Below are 16,445 nucleotides of genomic sequence, written 5' to 3'. Positions count from 1 at the left end.
GTAGAATGAGCTTTCACAGAGGGTGGCACTGGAAGTCCCTCATGAGTGTATGCCTCAGAGATCGCCATGCAGATCCAGCGTGCCAAAGTCTGTTTATTGGCAGGCCAGCCATCCATATAGGACAAACAAAGAGTCCGATTTTCCCAAAGAACTGGTACGGTCCACGTAAATCCGCAGAGCCCGTACCACATCCAAATAAGCCTCACCAGCTGAGAGATCAGATGAATTAAAGGCTGGGACCACAATTTCCTCGTTAATGTGGAAACTAGACACCACTTTAGGAAGAAATTCGGGACGGGTACGAAGTACCGCCCTATCCGAATGAAAAATTAGAAATGGGGGACGACATGAAAGAGCCCCCAAATCAGACACCCTTCTGGCTGAAGCAATAGCCAAAAGGAACAATGTTTTTGCCGTAAGCCATTTCAGATCCACAGAACCCAAAGGTTCAAATGGAGGATCCTGTAGCGCCTTCAGGACCACAGCCAGATCCCATGGAGCTACCGGATGGACATAGGGAGGCTGGATGCGAAGAACACCCTGCATAAAGGTACGGATATCAGGCCGCGTAGCGATCCTTCGTTGAAACAAAACAGACAGGACAGAAACATGAACCTTCAGTGAAGCAAGGCGTAGACCTAAATCCAAGCCTGCCTGAAGGAAAGCCAACACTCTCGATATTCTAAACTCGCGAGGATCGTACGCTTTAGGGCGACACTACTCAAAATAGGTATGCCACACCCTGTGGTAAATTGTAGCTGAAGCCGGCTTACGAGCATGTAACATGGTATTGACCACCGCTCTAGAGAAACCCTTGGACCTCAAGAGGGAAGTCTCAAGAGCCACGCCGTCAAAGATAGCCGACTCAGGCCCGGGTAGAGACAAGGACCCTGAGACAATAGGTCCGGCCTCTGAGGTAACAGCCAAGGAGTGTCGATGGATAGACACTGGAGATCCGAGTACCAACTCCTTCTGGGCCACGCAGGGGCCACCAGCAGGATCTTGCTTCCTTCCTGCCTGAACTTTCGAATTACTCGAGGCAGCAGGGAGGACGGAGGAAACAGGTACGCGAATTGGAAGTTCCATCGTACCGACAGAGCGTCCACCAGGAGAGCTCCTGCGTCTCTTGTTCGGGATCCATACGCCCACAGCTTGCGGTTGTTTCTGGAGGCCATGAGGTCTATTTCGGGAAGACCCCGCTTGTCCACCAGGAGTTGGAACACCTCCTGGTGAAGAGACCATTCCCCCGGGTGTACATCGTGGCGGCTGAGGAAGTCCGCCTCCCAGTTGAGCACATCCGGAATGAAGACGGCCGAAATGGCCGGAAGATTGTCTTCTGCCCAAGTCAGAATGCGGGACACCTCCCTTAGAGCCGCTTGGCTTCGAGTTCCTCCCTGACGATTTAGGTAAGCCACCGTGGTGGCGTTGTCTGACTGAACCTGCACAGGTTTCCCCAGCAGGAACGGTCTTGCATGCTGCAGCGCCCTGAACACTGCTCGAATTTCCAATATATTGATTGGCAGGTCCGATTCCTCTGACGTCCACCGGCCCTGGAAGACGTGTGGGCCTGTCACAGCGCCCCAGCCCCGAAGGCAGGCATCCCTTGTTAGAAGGACCCAAACCGAAATCCAAAACGGACGTCCCCTGCTGAGATGAGACTTTTGTAACCACCACGTCAAAGACAGGCGCACTTCCGGAGTGAGCCTGATCATCTGCGTCTTTATTCGATGGGGATTTCTGTCCCATCTGGACAGGATCAACGTTTGTAGAGGCCTGGAATGGAACTGGGCATACTCCACCATGTCGAACGTTGACACCATGGAACCCAGTAACTTCATCGCTGAGAGAAGAGACACTCGGCGACTGCTTAGAACATTGCGTATCTTGGACTGCAACAGGGCTATCTTTTCCTCCGTCAAGAAGATCCTCTGTTGTTGAGAGTCCAACAATGCCCCAAGATGGACCATTCTCTGAGAAGGAATTAGAGAGGACTTCTTCCAGTTCACTATCCAGCCGTGAGCCTGCAATACTGATATTGTCAGTTGTAGATGGCTGCAAAGGTCTTGTGGCGACCCTGCCAACAACAGAAGGTCGTCCAAGTAAGGTAACAGGCGAACTCCCTGCAACCGCAGGTGTGCCGCCATGACCGCCATTACTTTTGTGAACACCCGAGGAGCCGTGGAAAGGCCAAACGGTAGAGCCTGAAACTGGTAATGGAGGTCCGACACTGTAAATCTGAGGTAACGCTGATGAACCCTGGCAATGGGGATATGCAGGTAAGCATCCTGAATATCCAGGGACACCATAAAATCCCCAGGCTGCATAGCTAAAACAATAGAACGCAGAGTCTCCATTCGGAACCGAGGGACCCTTAAAAACTTGTTCAGGGACCTGAGGTTGAGTATAGGTCGGTATGATCCATTTGGTTTCTGAACCAGAAAAAGGTTGAAGTAATATCCGGTCCCTCTCAGGGATAACGGAACAGGTTCTATTACTCCCATCTGAAGCATAGAACGCACCGACTCTTGGATCGCTAGAGCCTTCGTTGGATCTGAAGGACGTGCTGATACAAAGAACTGATGAGGAGGCCTTCTGCGGAAGGAGAGGGCATAACCCTGAGATACCACGTCCCTTACCCAAGTGTCTGTGGTGGTTTTGAACCAACACTGAGCGTATTGCAGAAGTCGGCCTCCCACCTTGGGGTCCCCCAAGGGGAGGCCCAACCCGTCAGGCTGTGGGTTTGTCGTCCGGCTTGGCAGCTGGACGTCTGGTACTCCAAGCTTGCTTTTTGGTCTTAGCGCTCTTTTTGGGACCTAATGGTCTCGGAAAAGACTGAACCCTAGGTTTTCCCGGAGGGCGATAGGGCCGAAAGGATGGATTTTTAGACCCAGACGGAGTCGGGGCTGAAGGTAGACATGCAGATTTGGCAGCCGCCAACGTGTCCACTATTTTATCCAACGCTGGTCCAAACAGGACCTGCCCATTGTAGGGTAAGCATTCCAAGCCTTTCTTGGATTCAGCGTCCGCCCTCCAAGAACGTAACCACAAGGACCGTCGAGCAGCTGCAAAAATCCTAGAAGTAAGCAGGCTCAAATCCAAAGCTGCTTCGTTAATGTACGTAGCGGAATCCCCACTAACCCAACCTGTTCGCTGGTACCCTCAGAAGCAAATGATACTTCCAAAGCGTCCGCCCATCTTTCCATAGCCTGAGCCACCGAACAGACAGCCATAGCTGGTCTAGATGCTCCTCCAGCAAGGGAATAGATACACTTTAGGCACACCTCCACTTTACGGTCTGTAGTATCCGTCAGAGAAGACATAGACGGCATAGGCAAAGTTCTTTACTAAGCGCGTCACATGAGAATCCACCTGAGGAGGAGACTCCCATTTAGTGAAGTAATCTTCCGCAAAGGGATATGTATGAGCCAGACGCTTGTGAGGTTGAAATCTTTTACCCGGATATTTACAGGCCTCCTCCATCTGATCAACTAGCTTACCAGATAGAGGGAATACTGCTGCAGCTCCTTTAACCTCTTTAAAATAAGCATGAGTAGGTGCTGCAGGTAAGTTGTCATCAGTAATAACCATGGCCGCACGGACTGCCCGTATGAGGCCTGGAATGTAAATACTAGACTTAGCCTCTGCCCCTACTTGAGGAGTATCAGTGTCCGACAAATCTAGAATTTCGCCCTCATTAGACGAGCCATCATCCTCATCATCTTTTAGCAGGTCTAGATTGATCCTGCTGAGAGCCCCGCACCCCAGAATCAGACAAACCTGGGTCAGCCTGATTAAGGACATGCTGCGGGGAGCACTGCATAACTATCGGCCCCGGAACTCCCAGAACAAGAGGCGGGACTACCGCCTGCTGTGCAAACCCCAATTGTGGAAGCGCAGGAGGGGCTGCAAGCCTATTTACAAGAACAGTCAGGGCTTGTGCAAAACAAGCCCAAAGTGGTTCCTGAGAGGTGCTGGATACAGCAGAGGTACCAGGGATGGCCAAACATGCAGCACATAACCCATCCTGAAGTACCGCCCCCTCCCCCACACCTGTTGTACTTCTGGAACAGGAAAATAGGAGAGGTGCTCCTCTAACAGAGGGCCTGATTCAGAGCCGGACGCTATTTGCGCTCGCTCGTCCAGAAAAAGGGCAGGCTATTTAAATTAACCGTTCGCTCTTTGCGGTCTGTTCACGCCTCTATGTCTGAACGAGCGAACAAAACATGCGAACGTAATTTTGAAAAAATATGCCCCCCTGGCCGCTCGCATCATACGTCATGTCCGCTATTTATTAGATTAATCGAGTACATCGGACGGCGTATGAACTGCTCGCTATTCTTGTGGTTGGTTTTTCCTACCACAATCATGCGAGCAGTTCTGACTATAAAACAACCAAGTGACGTGGTCGATGATGCTGCTTTAGTAATTATGCACTCCCATGAAACGCCCGTTTTGACCGTTTGGCACGCCTGCGTTCGGATCTCCACTCCCCGTTTTCAAGCACCTTCCCGTTACCACAACGCCTCAATCTGTCACTCAAAATAGCAGGCATTCGCTATTTAGCGAGCACACCATTTTTGGCCACACTGACTGGTCCGCGCATGCGTATTAAAATCCGTACGCATGCGCAGCTGTGCGAACATCGGTCGGAACGCATCGGTCGGAACACACAGCGCTAGCACAAACTCACATACAATGCAGAAGCCCTGCACTAAGTGCACTATCACATACACAGACTTACAGTCTGGCAGTGATAGCGCTACATACGCTGACCTTATACTGGGAGGAGAGGGGCACCCAGGCTCCGCACCCTGCACCACAGCGTCTTTGCTCATAAAATGGCCGCCGGAGGATGAAGGGAGGCGGGCCTGGGGAGGATCACTGCCTCAGCCCGCCAAAACCACATGTAAGGCGCCGAAGAGCAGCGATGGGGAGGAGCCTCCTGTGCGCTACAGGGAAGGCATCCTCCCCTGGCAGGCCTTTAACCCCCCAGGATGCTGGAGCGTGTTCCGCAACGCTCCAGCCCCGTATCCCTGGTGGTCTAGCGGAGAGCGCAGGCATCCGCCTGGCTCCACTATACTGCCGTCCCCAGGGAGCCCACAGCCCTGGGGACGCCGTACTGTGAGTCAGCGGGCACCTACCGCAGACGCCCGCTGCTTACCTTATGTCGCCCCCCGTAGATCCGGCCACAGTCCCAGGCCCCCGGGGGCTCCGCTAGCTGGAACCCCCAAGAGCCCGCCGAGCTCCACGGATCGCTACCAGTGGTCGGCGCTGGTGGGGGTGTCGGAGCGGTAGCATGGATGTGCCCTGGACAGTCCTATGCTACCGGTCTTGAAGATCTTCAGGGGCTGTTATACACAGCCCCCCTCTGCGATGACCCAGCTCCCGGCCGGGCACCTACTGAAACTGAGGTGCCTTGGTCTGGGGTATAGGAGGGTGCATCCTGGGAGGGACATCTTTAATTCTGTGGTGCCCATGGCTGGAGCCAAGCCCTATGCCCCAAGGTATCCCTGTGGATCCCTAAGGACCCTGTGGTAGAAATCTTAATATTCTTGCAGTGATCTATTCTTTTTAACCTAAATATGGAGATTTACCAGACATCTCCACCTTTAAACAATGACATTCACATACACAGTAAACAATACCTGGAAAAACATCGATTAAAATGGACGATATGAACGATATCGATCATATCGTTATCGTTCATATCGTGCATTTTTCGGTGCCCAAGTTGAGTTGGTGGTGTGCTGGATGATCGATCACCCAGCACACACGGGGGAGATCGTACAGCTATATCGTTATCGTTGTCGATCGTCCCGTGTGTACGCACCATTACTCTTACTCCCTTAATGGCAATAAGGATGGTAGCCGTCATTATAGAAACACCTCTTTTCCAGGTCTCTAAATCTCTAACTAAAAGGAGAGTGGTCTCCTAATGACTAAATTATATATGAAGTGGGTAACGGCCTACAAAGTACTGTGGGCCTGATTCAGAGCCGGACGCAATTTGCGCTCGCTCGTTCCGAAAAAGGGGTGGCTATTTAAATTAACCATTCGCTCTTTGCGGTCTGTTCACGCCTCTATGTGTGAACGAGCGAACAAAACATGCGGACGTAATTTTGAAAAAAACGCCCCCTGGCCGCTCGCATCATACGTCATGTCCGCTATTTATTAGATTAATCGAGTACATCGGACGGCGTATGAACTGCTCGCTATTCTTGTGGTTGCTTTTTCCTACCGCAATCATGCGAGCAGTTCTGACTATAAAACAACCAAGTGACGTGGTCGATGACGCTGCTTTATTAATTATGCACACCCTTAAAACGCCCACTTTGACCTTTAGGCACGCCTGCGTTCTGATCTCCACTCTCCGTTTTCAAGCACCTTCCCCTGTTACCACCCACAAACGCCTCATTCTGTCACTCAAAATAGCAGGCATTCGCTATTTAGCGAGCATACAATTTTCGGCCGCACTGACTGGTTCGCGCATGCGTATTACAATCCGTACGCATGCGCAGATGTGCGAACATCGCTCGGAATGAATGAGCGGCCGCTTACGAGCGGCTCTGAATCAGGCCCTGTGTCGCTCTGAAGAATCATTGCAATTTCCATGTACTGCACTACAGTCACTGGGGAAGGGGTCTCCACATACTAATAATTATTATAATGTGTTTTTTGGGGGGACAGTCTTACACTATTACAGGGATAAGGAGATTTTTTTACACAGAGTTGTATTTATCACAGTCCTCATTTGAAATGCAATGTTTATGTGAAATACTAATTGCACCTCCATTGCAATATTCAAATGTATCAGCCAAATGTATAACATTTCAATACTGCCTTTGAAAAAGCCGTCTGTGACTGGGAAACGCGTCAGCTCACCACCACAGGATAGCTCTTTACTTGCTGGACCACCCACTATACTATATATTACCTTTGGGAAAAGACTTTGCTCTACCAAAAACCGGATGAATGTAGAAGAAGCCACTCTGGAACCAATTTGATTGGGAGCATTTTACAGCCAGGCATCATAATATTTATATAATTTAATTGTATGTGCCTGCTGGATTATTTTAGATTGCATATTGTGCTTATTAAATTTGTCTTTTATGCCTTTATAGGTTGCTCACACAGTATTTATTTATTTCATTTTCATTTTTGGCAGTATTTTTTGCTTTGCGCCATACCTTCTAAAAGTTATTTTTAGTTTTCTGGGGGGACTACCCAGTATATACGGCAGCATTCTTATTGTATGTATATTTCTAGAATGTGTGTTTATTGATTTCTATTATAAGTGGTTATTGAAAAATTGTAAACCCTATACTGGGATTGGTTTCAGACAGCGCCTCCCATGTGTGTTTTTACACTATAAAATTTCATGTGGCGAATAAGGAGGACACAGCCTCCACATCCTGCTTTCTCTATTGCCAAAGCCTTCAAATGGCAGCAATTGATCTGTGCAGTTCTACACTGAGCATACGCAGCTGGTCAATATCAGTGTCCAGCCCCAGCATCACCGCGCAGTGCCGGACAGACTGAGGGGTGAGGACAGCAGCGTACCGTGGAACAAGCTCCCTCAAATGCAAGTAAAACTTAAAAATGTTGCAACACCTGAAACACATACATTGAATTTATTGTTAATAAAGTACAAGATTTCAAGATCAGCCTTGTACATTAATATACAATAGTAAATGTGGTTTATATTCTTAAATGTGTGTCAGTTAGTTTCTGATGGATGAGTGTCAAAACATTTATTTTCAGAAAACATTGGCAAAACCGTGCTTGATAAATATGCCCCACTGTGTCGTGGATTGTGTTAGTGGACTACTTTACACCAGGCCATGACCTTGTTTACCTCTAACTCGCTGTTGTCCCTGGTGCTGAATGTTTTTTTTTTCTCTCTCTCTCTTTCCTCCTGTCTCTCTTCAACGATCCCCTCCTTTTTACTGCGTCTTTCTCTTCCCCCTCAAGAGGAAGAGGAAAAGGCAGAGAGAGGAAGGGAGAAGGGTAGAGGCAAAGAGTTATGGCGGGCACACATTAGACAAGACGATATGTCGCCCGATACAGCGGATGGGCCGACATATCGTCCACAACGGCAAGTGTGTACCCACTATGAGCGACCATGCGTTCAATGGGGTCAATTCAATTGTGGCGCACGTCCCCCGCTGACCGTCTATAGTAATGGGCGTCTATCAGAACAATTAAATTGTTTCTCCGATAGACACCCATTACCGCGGCAGTGACTTTTATTCTCGCAGTCTCCGATGGTGCGATAAAAAACTGTCTAAAGACCCACTTTTTGGGCACCTCGACGGTGCTTTGGTCTCCCGATGGTGATTTAGGCGCCCTAACCTCCTCTTTAGACAGGTTTAGCCGCTTTGTGCGCGACTAACCTGGTACCTGTGGGCGCGGTAAATGCTAATGGACATCCGAACTGAGAAACTATTTAATTGCTCCGTTGGGTGCCTATCGCACAGACGTCCAGCAGGGGGCGCGTGTCACAAGTGAATCGCCCACAATCTGTGAATTTGATGAACGACCCCATGCTTGTGGATTCGGCTGGTGAATGACATATCGTGTGTTCGTTCACCAGATTGTGCAGTGTTCAACGACCGCACTATATGTCGTTCGACGCATCGTGTTTCGGCCAGGTACACACATAGTGTAATGTGTACCCGGCTTTAGTAAGAGTAAGGAGGGGAAAAGGGGTAAAAGATTGTTGGCAGACGCTGCGTTTAATGGAGAGCTATAAGTGGTTATGTATGAGCCTTATGATAAGAAATCCAGAGAGAGCAGATTCCAATAAATGTATGTGGAGACGCATGTATTCAGCTAGTGATAAGTGCCAAGTGGTAAGTGTGCCAAATGAAGTTGTATAGAGTAGAACAAGAGGAGGGGGTCTGCTTTCTTCCAGTGAGCTGCTATGGCACAGTTAGCTGAATTAAGGATGTATTGAGTAAGTGAGTGAAGCTATCTCCATTGTGATAAGAGGGAATATGAGAGGCAGTGTGTGAAAGAGATGCCCGTGAGGGAGAGAATTAAACAATGTACCAAGTCCCAAAAGCATCTAATCTTAGGACAGCGCCACCAAATCTATCTGAAGACTGAGGAAATATAGCTCTAAGGCAGGTAGGTACTAAGGGCCTGATTCAGCAAGGTCGATTGTTGCCTTCTGCGCATGTGTATGCATCGCAGTGTACGTGCTGCGAACTAGCCATTGCGATCGGGACTGCGATTGCAGCGACTACGCAGATCCATCGCAGAGTAATTGAGAGGAAGTACCGTTTAGGGGTGGTGACGGCGGGGGGGCGGTGGTCGACTGAACGCAAGCGTGCTAGTGTATTTCAGCGCCATTACAGGGGCATACATAAATTAGTCACAGTGTTAGCATATGCAGCAGGAGCTCTGGCTGTGTACAGGAAGTTTAGCAATTTCTGGGTAAGGTCTGACCTGCCTTAATTGTGCGTGAGGCTCCGATGGTACTCGATGCTACCAACGTTTTCGCAGACTTGCAAGGTATTACAGATATGAGTAAAGGGAAGTGGGCGTCTTTATGTTGTGTAGCGGCTGCATTGCATTCGCAATCATTTGCATAATTTCACAGCAGAATTGCGTACGCGATTGCTGCCGCGATCACATCAGCGATCCTTGCTGGAATCAAGCCCTAAGTACCATCAATATAAGCGTTTATAAATATTTTCCCGCATCCTTACACAAATGGAGGATTTAGCGGACAGTTCTCGAATTGTAGCCCATTCCTCTGGCTCCAGAGTCTTCCCAATGTCAAAGTTTTACAGATGACTAGTGTAATTTTGTTTGTATTTGTTTAGGGGGAAAGGCGAGGGCTGCATTGCAGGGTGCTCGTGCGTGCTCCAATGTGATGACATTGTTTTGTTTTTATCAGCACTTGATTTATTACATAGCTTATCCTTCATATTACTTTTTTCATCTTTACTATTGTACTTTTATCGGTCGTCCTCTCCTCTTTCTGTATGTGGCCTGTGCATCCCTATGTGCCTTTTCCCTTTCTACTATACTGCTATACATTTTTTTATTGTGGATAATGTTGAGATTTTATTGGGTAATCTTCAGGAGTGTCAGTGTTTTCATCATGCGGTGATATGTGATGAGTAAGGGCCTGATTCAGAGCCGGACACTCTGACAAGAGCGCTCGCTCTGAATCAGGGCCCTCCTACCTGTTATTGGAGCGGCCTCCTGGCCGCTCGCATAGCTGTGGGTGACCACCCACAGCTTATGCGAGCGGCCAAAAAGATGGTCGCGATGGTCAAGACCATCGCGACCATCGGGCTTGCGACGAGACCCTGCGGTAGGGTCTCGCTGCTGCAAGCCCAGGAGTCCTTTTGGCTCTATTAGAGCCAAAAGCACTCCCACTGACATCACTAGTGATGTCAGTGGGGTCGGCCCCAGACGGTAGGCGTTCCCGTGGGAACGCCTCCGTCTGGGCAGCAACGCCTCTGGCACGCCCACCAAAGGGGGCGTGCTGTCACTCACCATCGACAGCACGCCCCCTTTGGTGCGAGACCCATAGCGACGGCTTGGCCGTCGCTATTCGGGTCTCGCGCATGCGCACGACGGAGCTGCCTCCGTCGGGCTCATGCGCACTAGGGCACCATCGACCCGCTTGCGAGCGCTCAGCGCTCGCGAGCGGGTCTGAATAAGGCCCTAAGTACGGAACATAACAGGTGTTTGGTGACTGTAGATGTGTGTTATACAGTAATATATATATATATATACACTTGACAACTATTTTATAGATCTAAGTAGTTTTACTTAATAATAATAATAGAATAATCTAGCGATGCCCCAAATCCCTATTTAAGATTCAGTCAAATCCCAATGTGTTTTATACAAGATCCTGCCAAACTCTAATGCTGGGTAAACACTGGCCGATATATCGTGTGTGCATGGGCCAGTGGGCCTGATTCAGAGCCACTCATAAGCGGCCGCTCGTTCGCTATGAGCGATGTTCGCACAACTGCGCATGCGTATGGGTCTTAATGCGCATACCAGTCATTGCGGTCGGAAATCCAGCGCTCGCAAAACAGCAAGGAGCTGCTAATTTGATTGACAGAATGTACCGTTTGTGGGTGGTAACAGGGGAAGGTGCTTGAAAACGGGGGAGTGGAGATCCGAACGCAGGCGTGCCTAACGGTAAAAACGGCGTTTAATGGGAGTGCATAATTAGTAAAGGAGCGTCATTGACCACGTCACTTGGTTTCCTTGTAGCCTGAACGGCTCGCAGTGATAGCGGTAAGAAAAACCTACCACAAGCACTGCGAGCAGTTCAGATGCCTTTCAATGTACTCGATTAATCTAATAAATACCGGAGATGACGTGTGATGCGAACGGCAAAGGGGCATCATTACAAAATAGCGAGCGCATTTTTCGTTCGCTCGTTCAGACACAGAGGCGTCAACAAACCGCAATGAGCGAGCGCTCAATTTAAATAGACGGCCCCTTTTTTGGAACGACCGTCCGCAAATAGCGTCCGGCTCTGAATCAGGCCCAGTGTGTACAGACGATATGTCTGTGAATGATGCCCAATATATCTGCAGATATATTGGTGCATTCTGCTGTGTATACGGGCGGTCCTACATACACTTGCCAGTGACCGTCAGCTCAACTGGACATGCACATGTAAATGTCTGCCCAGTTGTGACGTCGGATGGGTGATCTGTCGTCCTAATATGTAACCGGCTTTAGGGACATAAAAGAATCCATTGTATTTGACATGTTAGCTCCTGGAAGTGATCACTATTTTTTCTTTACACTAAAATAACAGGAAACTTATAATTTTTATTTGGTTGGTTAAATCTTTGTGCAAACCGGTAGCTTATTAAAAAAAAAAAAAAAAGGGTTCAGAAAATTGAGTCAGTGTATCACTGCAATAAACATTCAGAGTTGTAGCTCACTCACAAGACGATACGTCCCAATTTGAGCAGATCTTGTATGGTAAGATGTCTGGACTCTATGCCGTGGCGGTTAATCCATTCTTCAGAGGACTGTGTATCATTCGGTCCATTTTCTGTATTCACCAGTCTCTGTGTGTCAGGGGGAGCAAGGAAACATGGAGTCATGATTTGGCCCTCAAATGCCCAAAGCATAAAGTACATGGCATTATTACATTGCATGTATGATTTCACAATTCCAGGTTCATTTCTGAAATACACTGCAATATACATTAGGGGCCTGATTCTGAGAGCAAGCAACTGCACCTGGACACTCTGGGATGTAGTTAATATGCCGGCGGACAGGATGCCGACCGTCGATATACCGACGCCAGAATACCAACGCCCGGCAAATGCTGATGCCGCTATCCCAAAGGGGATCAGGATACCGGTGTCGGCATCCCGACCGACGGAATTCCAAATGAAGGATCCAAGTATGTATGACGGGGGGGTTAGGTTTAGGGACCCCCAGGGGGAAATTAGGGATAGACACCCCACCGGGAGGCTTTGGCTGCGGGAAGGGGGGGTTAGGGGCCAACGGGGGGAGGTAGCCCTGGGAGGGTTGGGTTCAGGGTGCGGGAAGGTTGGGTTAGGGTTAGGCACCACCGGGGGAGGTTTGGGTTAGGCACCCCCAGGGAGGTTAAGGTATATCTATCATTTTTTTTTTTTTGTGTGCATGCAGGGTAAATACTGGCTGCTTTGCATGTAGCCCGCAAGTGCTGGACAGCTTTATTTTACACATAAATTTAGAGACGCCCTGTCTGCAAATTTTACATCTGCCCCATCTGCAGTACAGCATGGTTTTACCCAGGTACACAGGGCATCATTTATCAATGAGTTTTATCATTCACAACGAGTGATAAAACTTGTTGCGCATGATAAATGGTGCTCCATCCAATCAGCTCCCAACTGTCATTTTTCAACCAGATGACAGTTATTAGCGGATTGGCTGTAGCAGCATTATCATATGCAGCGAGTTTTATCACTCCTTGTGAATGTAGAGTGTGCCCGGAGTCTACTGCGCATGCGCAGAACACCGGAAAAATGGTCGTGGTGGCCATTTTCCGGTGTTCTGAGCAGCGCTGACACCAGACGCGAGACCACGGACAGGTAAGTTTAAAATAATATGGGTGCAGTGTGTGCGGTGCGGGGCCCCCTTGGACCCGGGGGCCCGTGTGCTCCGCACACCCTGCACCCATTATAGATACGCCACTGCCTATGGCAGGTGCACATTTTCTGATGGAGAACGACCTTCAAAGTTAGCGATTACGCACCTGTGCATGGCAACAAATCACTCCCATAACACGATCATACGATGGACCATCTCTCCGTGGGTCTGTTTAGCCATTTCCCAGTTACTGCCCAGGAAAGCCCGGCACATTTCCAAGACATTTCTGATACTGTGATGCTCAATCGCAACAGAGCCTTTTTAGCATAGGTATTTTCATGCAGTTGCAAAAAAAAATCCCAAAAACGCTCAACTAGATAAACATCGGCAATGCGTGCGACTCTGGCTCACAAGTAAATCTATGGAGAGCCTTTATAAATGTCAAAGGACAAAGTTACTGAACAGGTGACAGATGCCCTGATTCAGAGCCGAACGCTCCGACACAGCGCTCACTCTGAATCAGGGCCGGGCTATTTTTTTTTAGAACGGTCTCCTGGCCGCTCGCATAGCTGTGGGTGACTACCCACAGCTATAGCGAGCGGCCAGGAAGATGGTCGCGATGGTGAAGACCATCGCGACCATCAGGCTTGCGACGAGACCCTTGTGGTAGGGTCTCATTGCCGCAAGCACCAGAGAGATTTCGGCTCTAACAGAGCCGAAATCTCTCCCACTAACATCACTCGTGATGTCAGTGGGGCCGCCCCCAAACGGAGGCGTTCACATGGGAACGCCTCCGTTTGGGCAGCCACTCCCCTGGCCCGCCCACCCGTCGCTATCCAGGTCTCGCACATGCGCACGACGGAGCCAGCTCTGTCGTGCGCATGCGCTCTGGGCCAGCATCGACCCGGTTGCGAGCGCTCAACGCTTGTGACCGGGTCTGAATCAGGCCCAGAGTCAGGTGTCCATAAAATGTGAAAAAGTGGGAAAACCCCTGACAAGAGAGAGTGATGATTGACAAAGTCAGGTATCAGCGTCAGGTGTCAGTGATTAGTTTGAGAACATTCTGAAAAAGGACATCAGATCCAACTAAGGCCCGTATTCAATTACAGGCGAAAAGTCGGCAAAGTTTCGCATGTCTGACTTTCCGCCTCATTCGCCTGTTTCAGAGGCAAAATCGTTGCGTGCGCGTCCCCGCTTTTCACCTTATTAATTTCCAAAACGGGCGAAAATGGAAAGCGGCGAATGCAGAACAGGCGAAAAGTACTGAAAGAATTGGGGAAATCAGTCTGTACCCCATAAATGATGCACTAACATAGGGAATCAATATACAGTAGATGTGTACTAATAGCCCTAATAAGACTAATTTGGGTACTTAAGTTATGTAAACTGCTTGCCATTAGCATCTTTGTAAAAGTGGTGAAGAATGGCATAAAGCTGTATTTTTTTGTGAAAATAAGTAGTCCAGTCAAATTTGGGGCACTTGAAAATGTGTGCTAGCATATTATTATGTCTCTAAAGTGAACTTTGAAAAGACATGAAAAATCCACCTGCTGCATGCACCAAACACATGACCCATCCTTGTAGCCCCCCCAAGAGGCCAGTTTTTATGCTTGTCCCCCCCCACTTTTTACTTTTTCGTCCCAAAAATGACATGTGTTTTTTTGGGGTGTTCTTAGTTTTTTGGGGGGGGCTGATTTGTCCTTTGGGGGGCTGTCCCAAGGGTTCTGAGTAGTTTCCCCCACGTTTGCACCCCAAAATAAAGATTTTGCACTCCTGTTCACCTGCTATTCATTGGAGAATCTTTTTCGCCTATTACAATGAATTGTGTTTCCGCTTAGGCGAAAAAGTCCTGGAATTGAATTAGGAGATAAGTAGCAGATAGGCGAAAATCGGCAATAGGCAAAACTTTTTTGCCGAATACGGCTTTTTTCGCTTCTAATTGAATCCGGCACTAAATCAGGTACTCTAAATTGTCCAGGGCTTCGCTGGTGCTCCCAGTGTTCTTTATACAAAATAAGATTACAATCCATAAAGTATACATGCTTTTGTGTTATAAAAATGTAGACAGAACTGGTTAATGCTAAGTGCATAGAAGCAAGCCAATACCTATTGCATATACAGAGATAGACATGCACTTACATTTCTCATTGGTGGGGCAAGAAATGCTAAAGTTTCACAGATAAGAGGTTTTAGGTGTCAGATTTTCTGCTGCTGTCACTAAAAACGGAGGGTGAGTGATTACAGATATCTAGTGTAATAAATGACTACAGGATGCTTGACCATTGTCTATGAACCCCATCCCCAGATTGCTTGCAGTATTCTAAATGTTGTCTTGACTTTAATACCCAGATATTTCCTTCACTCTTTGTTAAGACCAGACATGCTTACAAGCAGGACTCCTAAAGGTATATTTACTAAAGTGCGGGTTTTTAGAAGTGGAGATGTTGTCCATAGCAACCAATCAGATTCAAGCTGTGGCCCTACAGCTGTTGTTGAACTACATATCCCAGCATGCCTTGCAACAGGTTTACCATGGCCAAATAGCAAAACTGTTGCACGGCATGCTGGGATATGTAGTTCTACAATAGCTGGGGAGCCGCTTATTGCACACCCCTATAAAGTACACTCTGATTGGTTGCTATGGGCAACATCTCCACTTTTAGAAACCTGCACAGTAAATATATCCATTAGACTGGGATTCATAGCAATTTATCCACACCTTACGGTCCCTATTTAGGGACTGTCATGCAGTACAACCAGCTAAATGTTTCTATAAAAAGGTGGGAGGTATGTAGGGATGGCCATCGACCATCAATTGTTAACAACCATGGATGGCAAAGACCTAATTGTTCTCTGCCATCAATGGCAAAGTGCTCAGCAATGTTTTTTTTCCCCCTCACCCAATGTGACTCATGAAGTCCCTTCCTCTTCCCTAATTGGCGCGCAGAGTTCCATAGTTGGGAGGTATGGTGAATGCCCTACACTCTATGTATAAATGTGACATGCTATCTTAACTTCAATTGTACTACGAAAGAAAAAGGACCAAGAATACCTGGAAAGGTTACAATAAGTTACTGTACACTTAGCTATTAATGGGGAATCATTCACTTTTGCTTTTTATATACTTCTGTTGCGGGTGCATTACATATGGACTAAGGACCTCATTCAGAGCCGCTCGCAAAATGTGAGTGCTCGCTCTGAATGAAGGCGGCCACTTCACATTTAAAATCCGGCCTCCTGGCCGCTCGCTAAGCTGTGGGTGACCACCAACAGCTTTAGCGAATGACCAGGTTGATGGCCGCGATGGTCGAGTCCATCGCGACCATCGGGGCTTGCGACGAGACCCTTGTGGTAGGGTGTCGTCTGCC

At 48.4% G+C, this 16,445-nt stretch overlaps 1 protein-coding gene across 3 annotated transcripts in view; it reads right to left on the bottom strand.

Annotated features, from left to right (window-relative positions):
• Window positions 1-16,445, bottom strand: part of VWA3A (von Willebrand factor A domain containing 3A) — a 182,432-nt gene that overhangs the window by 144,791 nt on the left and 21,196 nt on the right. For all 3 annotated transcript variants that reach the window (XM_088476214.1, XM_088476216.1, XM_088476215.1), the window contains exon 4: window positions 11,938-12,062. In XM_088476214.1, coding sequence (XP_088332340.1) covers window positions 11,938-12,062 — 125 coding nt within the window. The remainder of the gene's footprint in view (window positions 1-11,937; window positions 12,063-16,445) is intronic.

This window comes from Taudactylus pleione, unplaced genomic scaffold, assembly GCF_031769625.1.
Source record: "Taudactylus pleione unplaced genomic scaffold, aTauple2 ptg000184l, whole genome shotgun sequence".
Classification (NCBI taxonomy): domain Eukaryota; kingdom Metazoa; phylum Chordata; class Amphibia; order Anura; family Myobatrachidae; genus Taudactylus; species Taudactylus pleione.
This window is presented reverse-complemented; position numbering and strand designations above follow the sequence as displayed.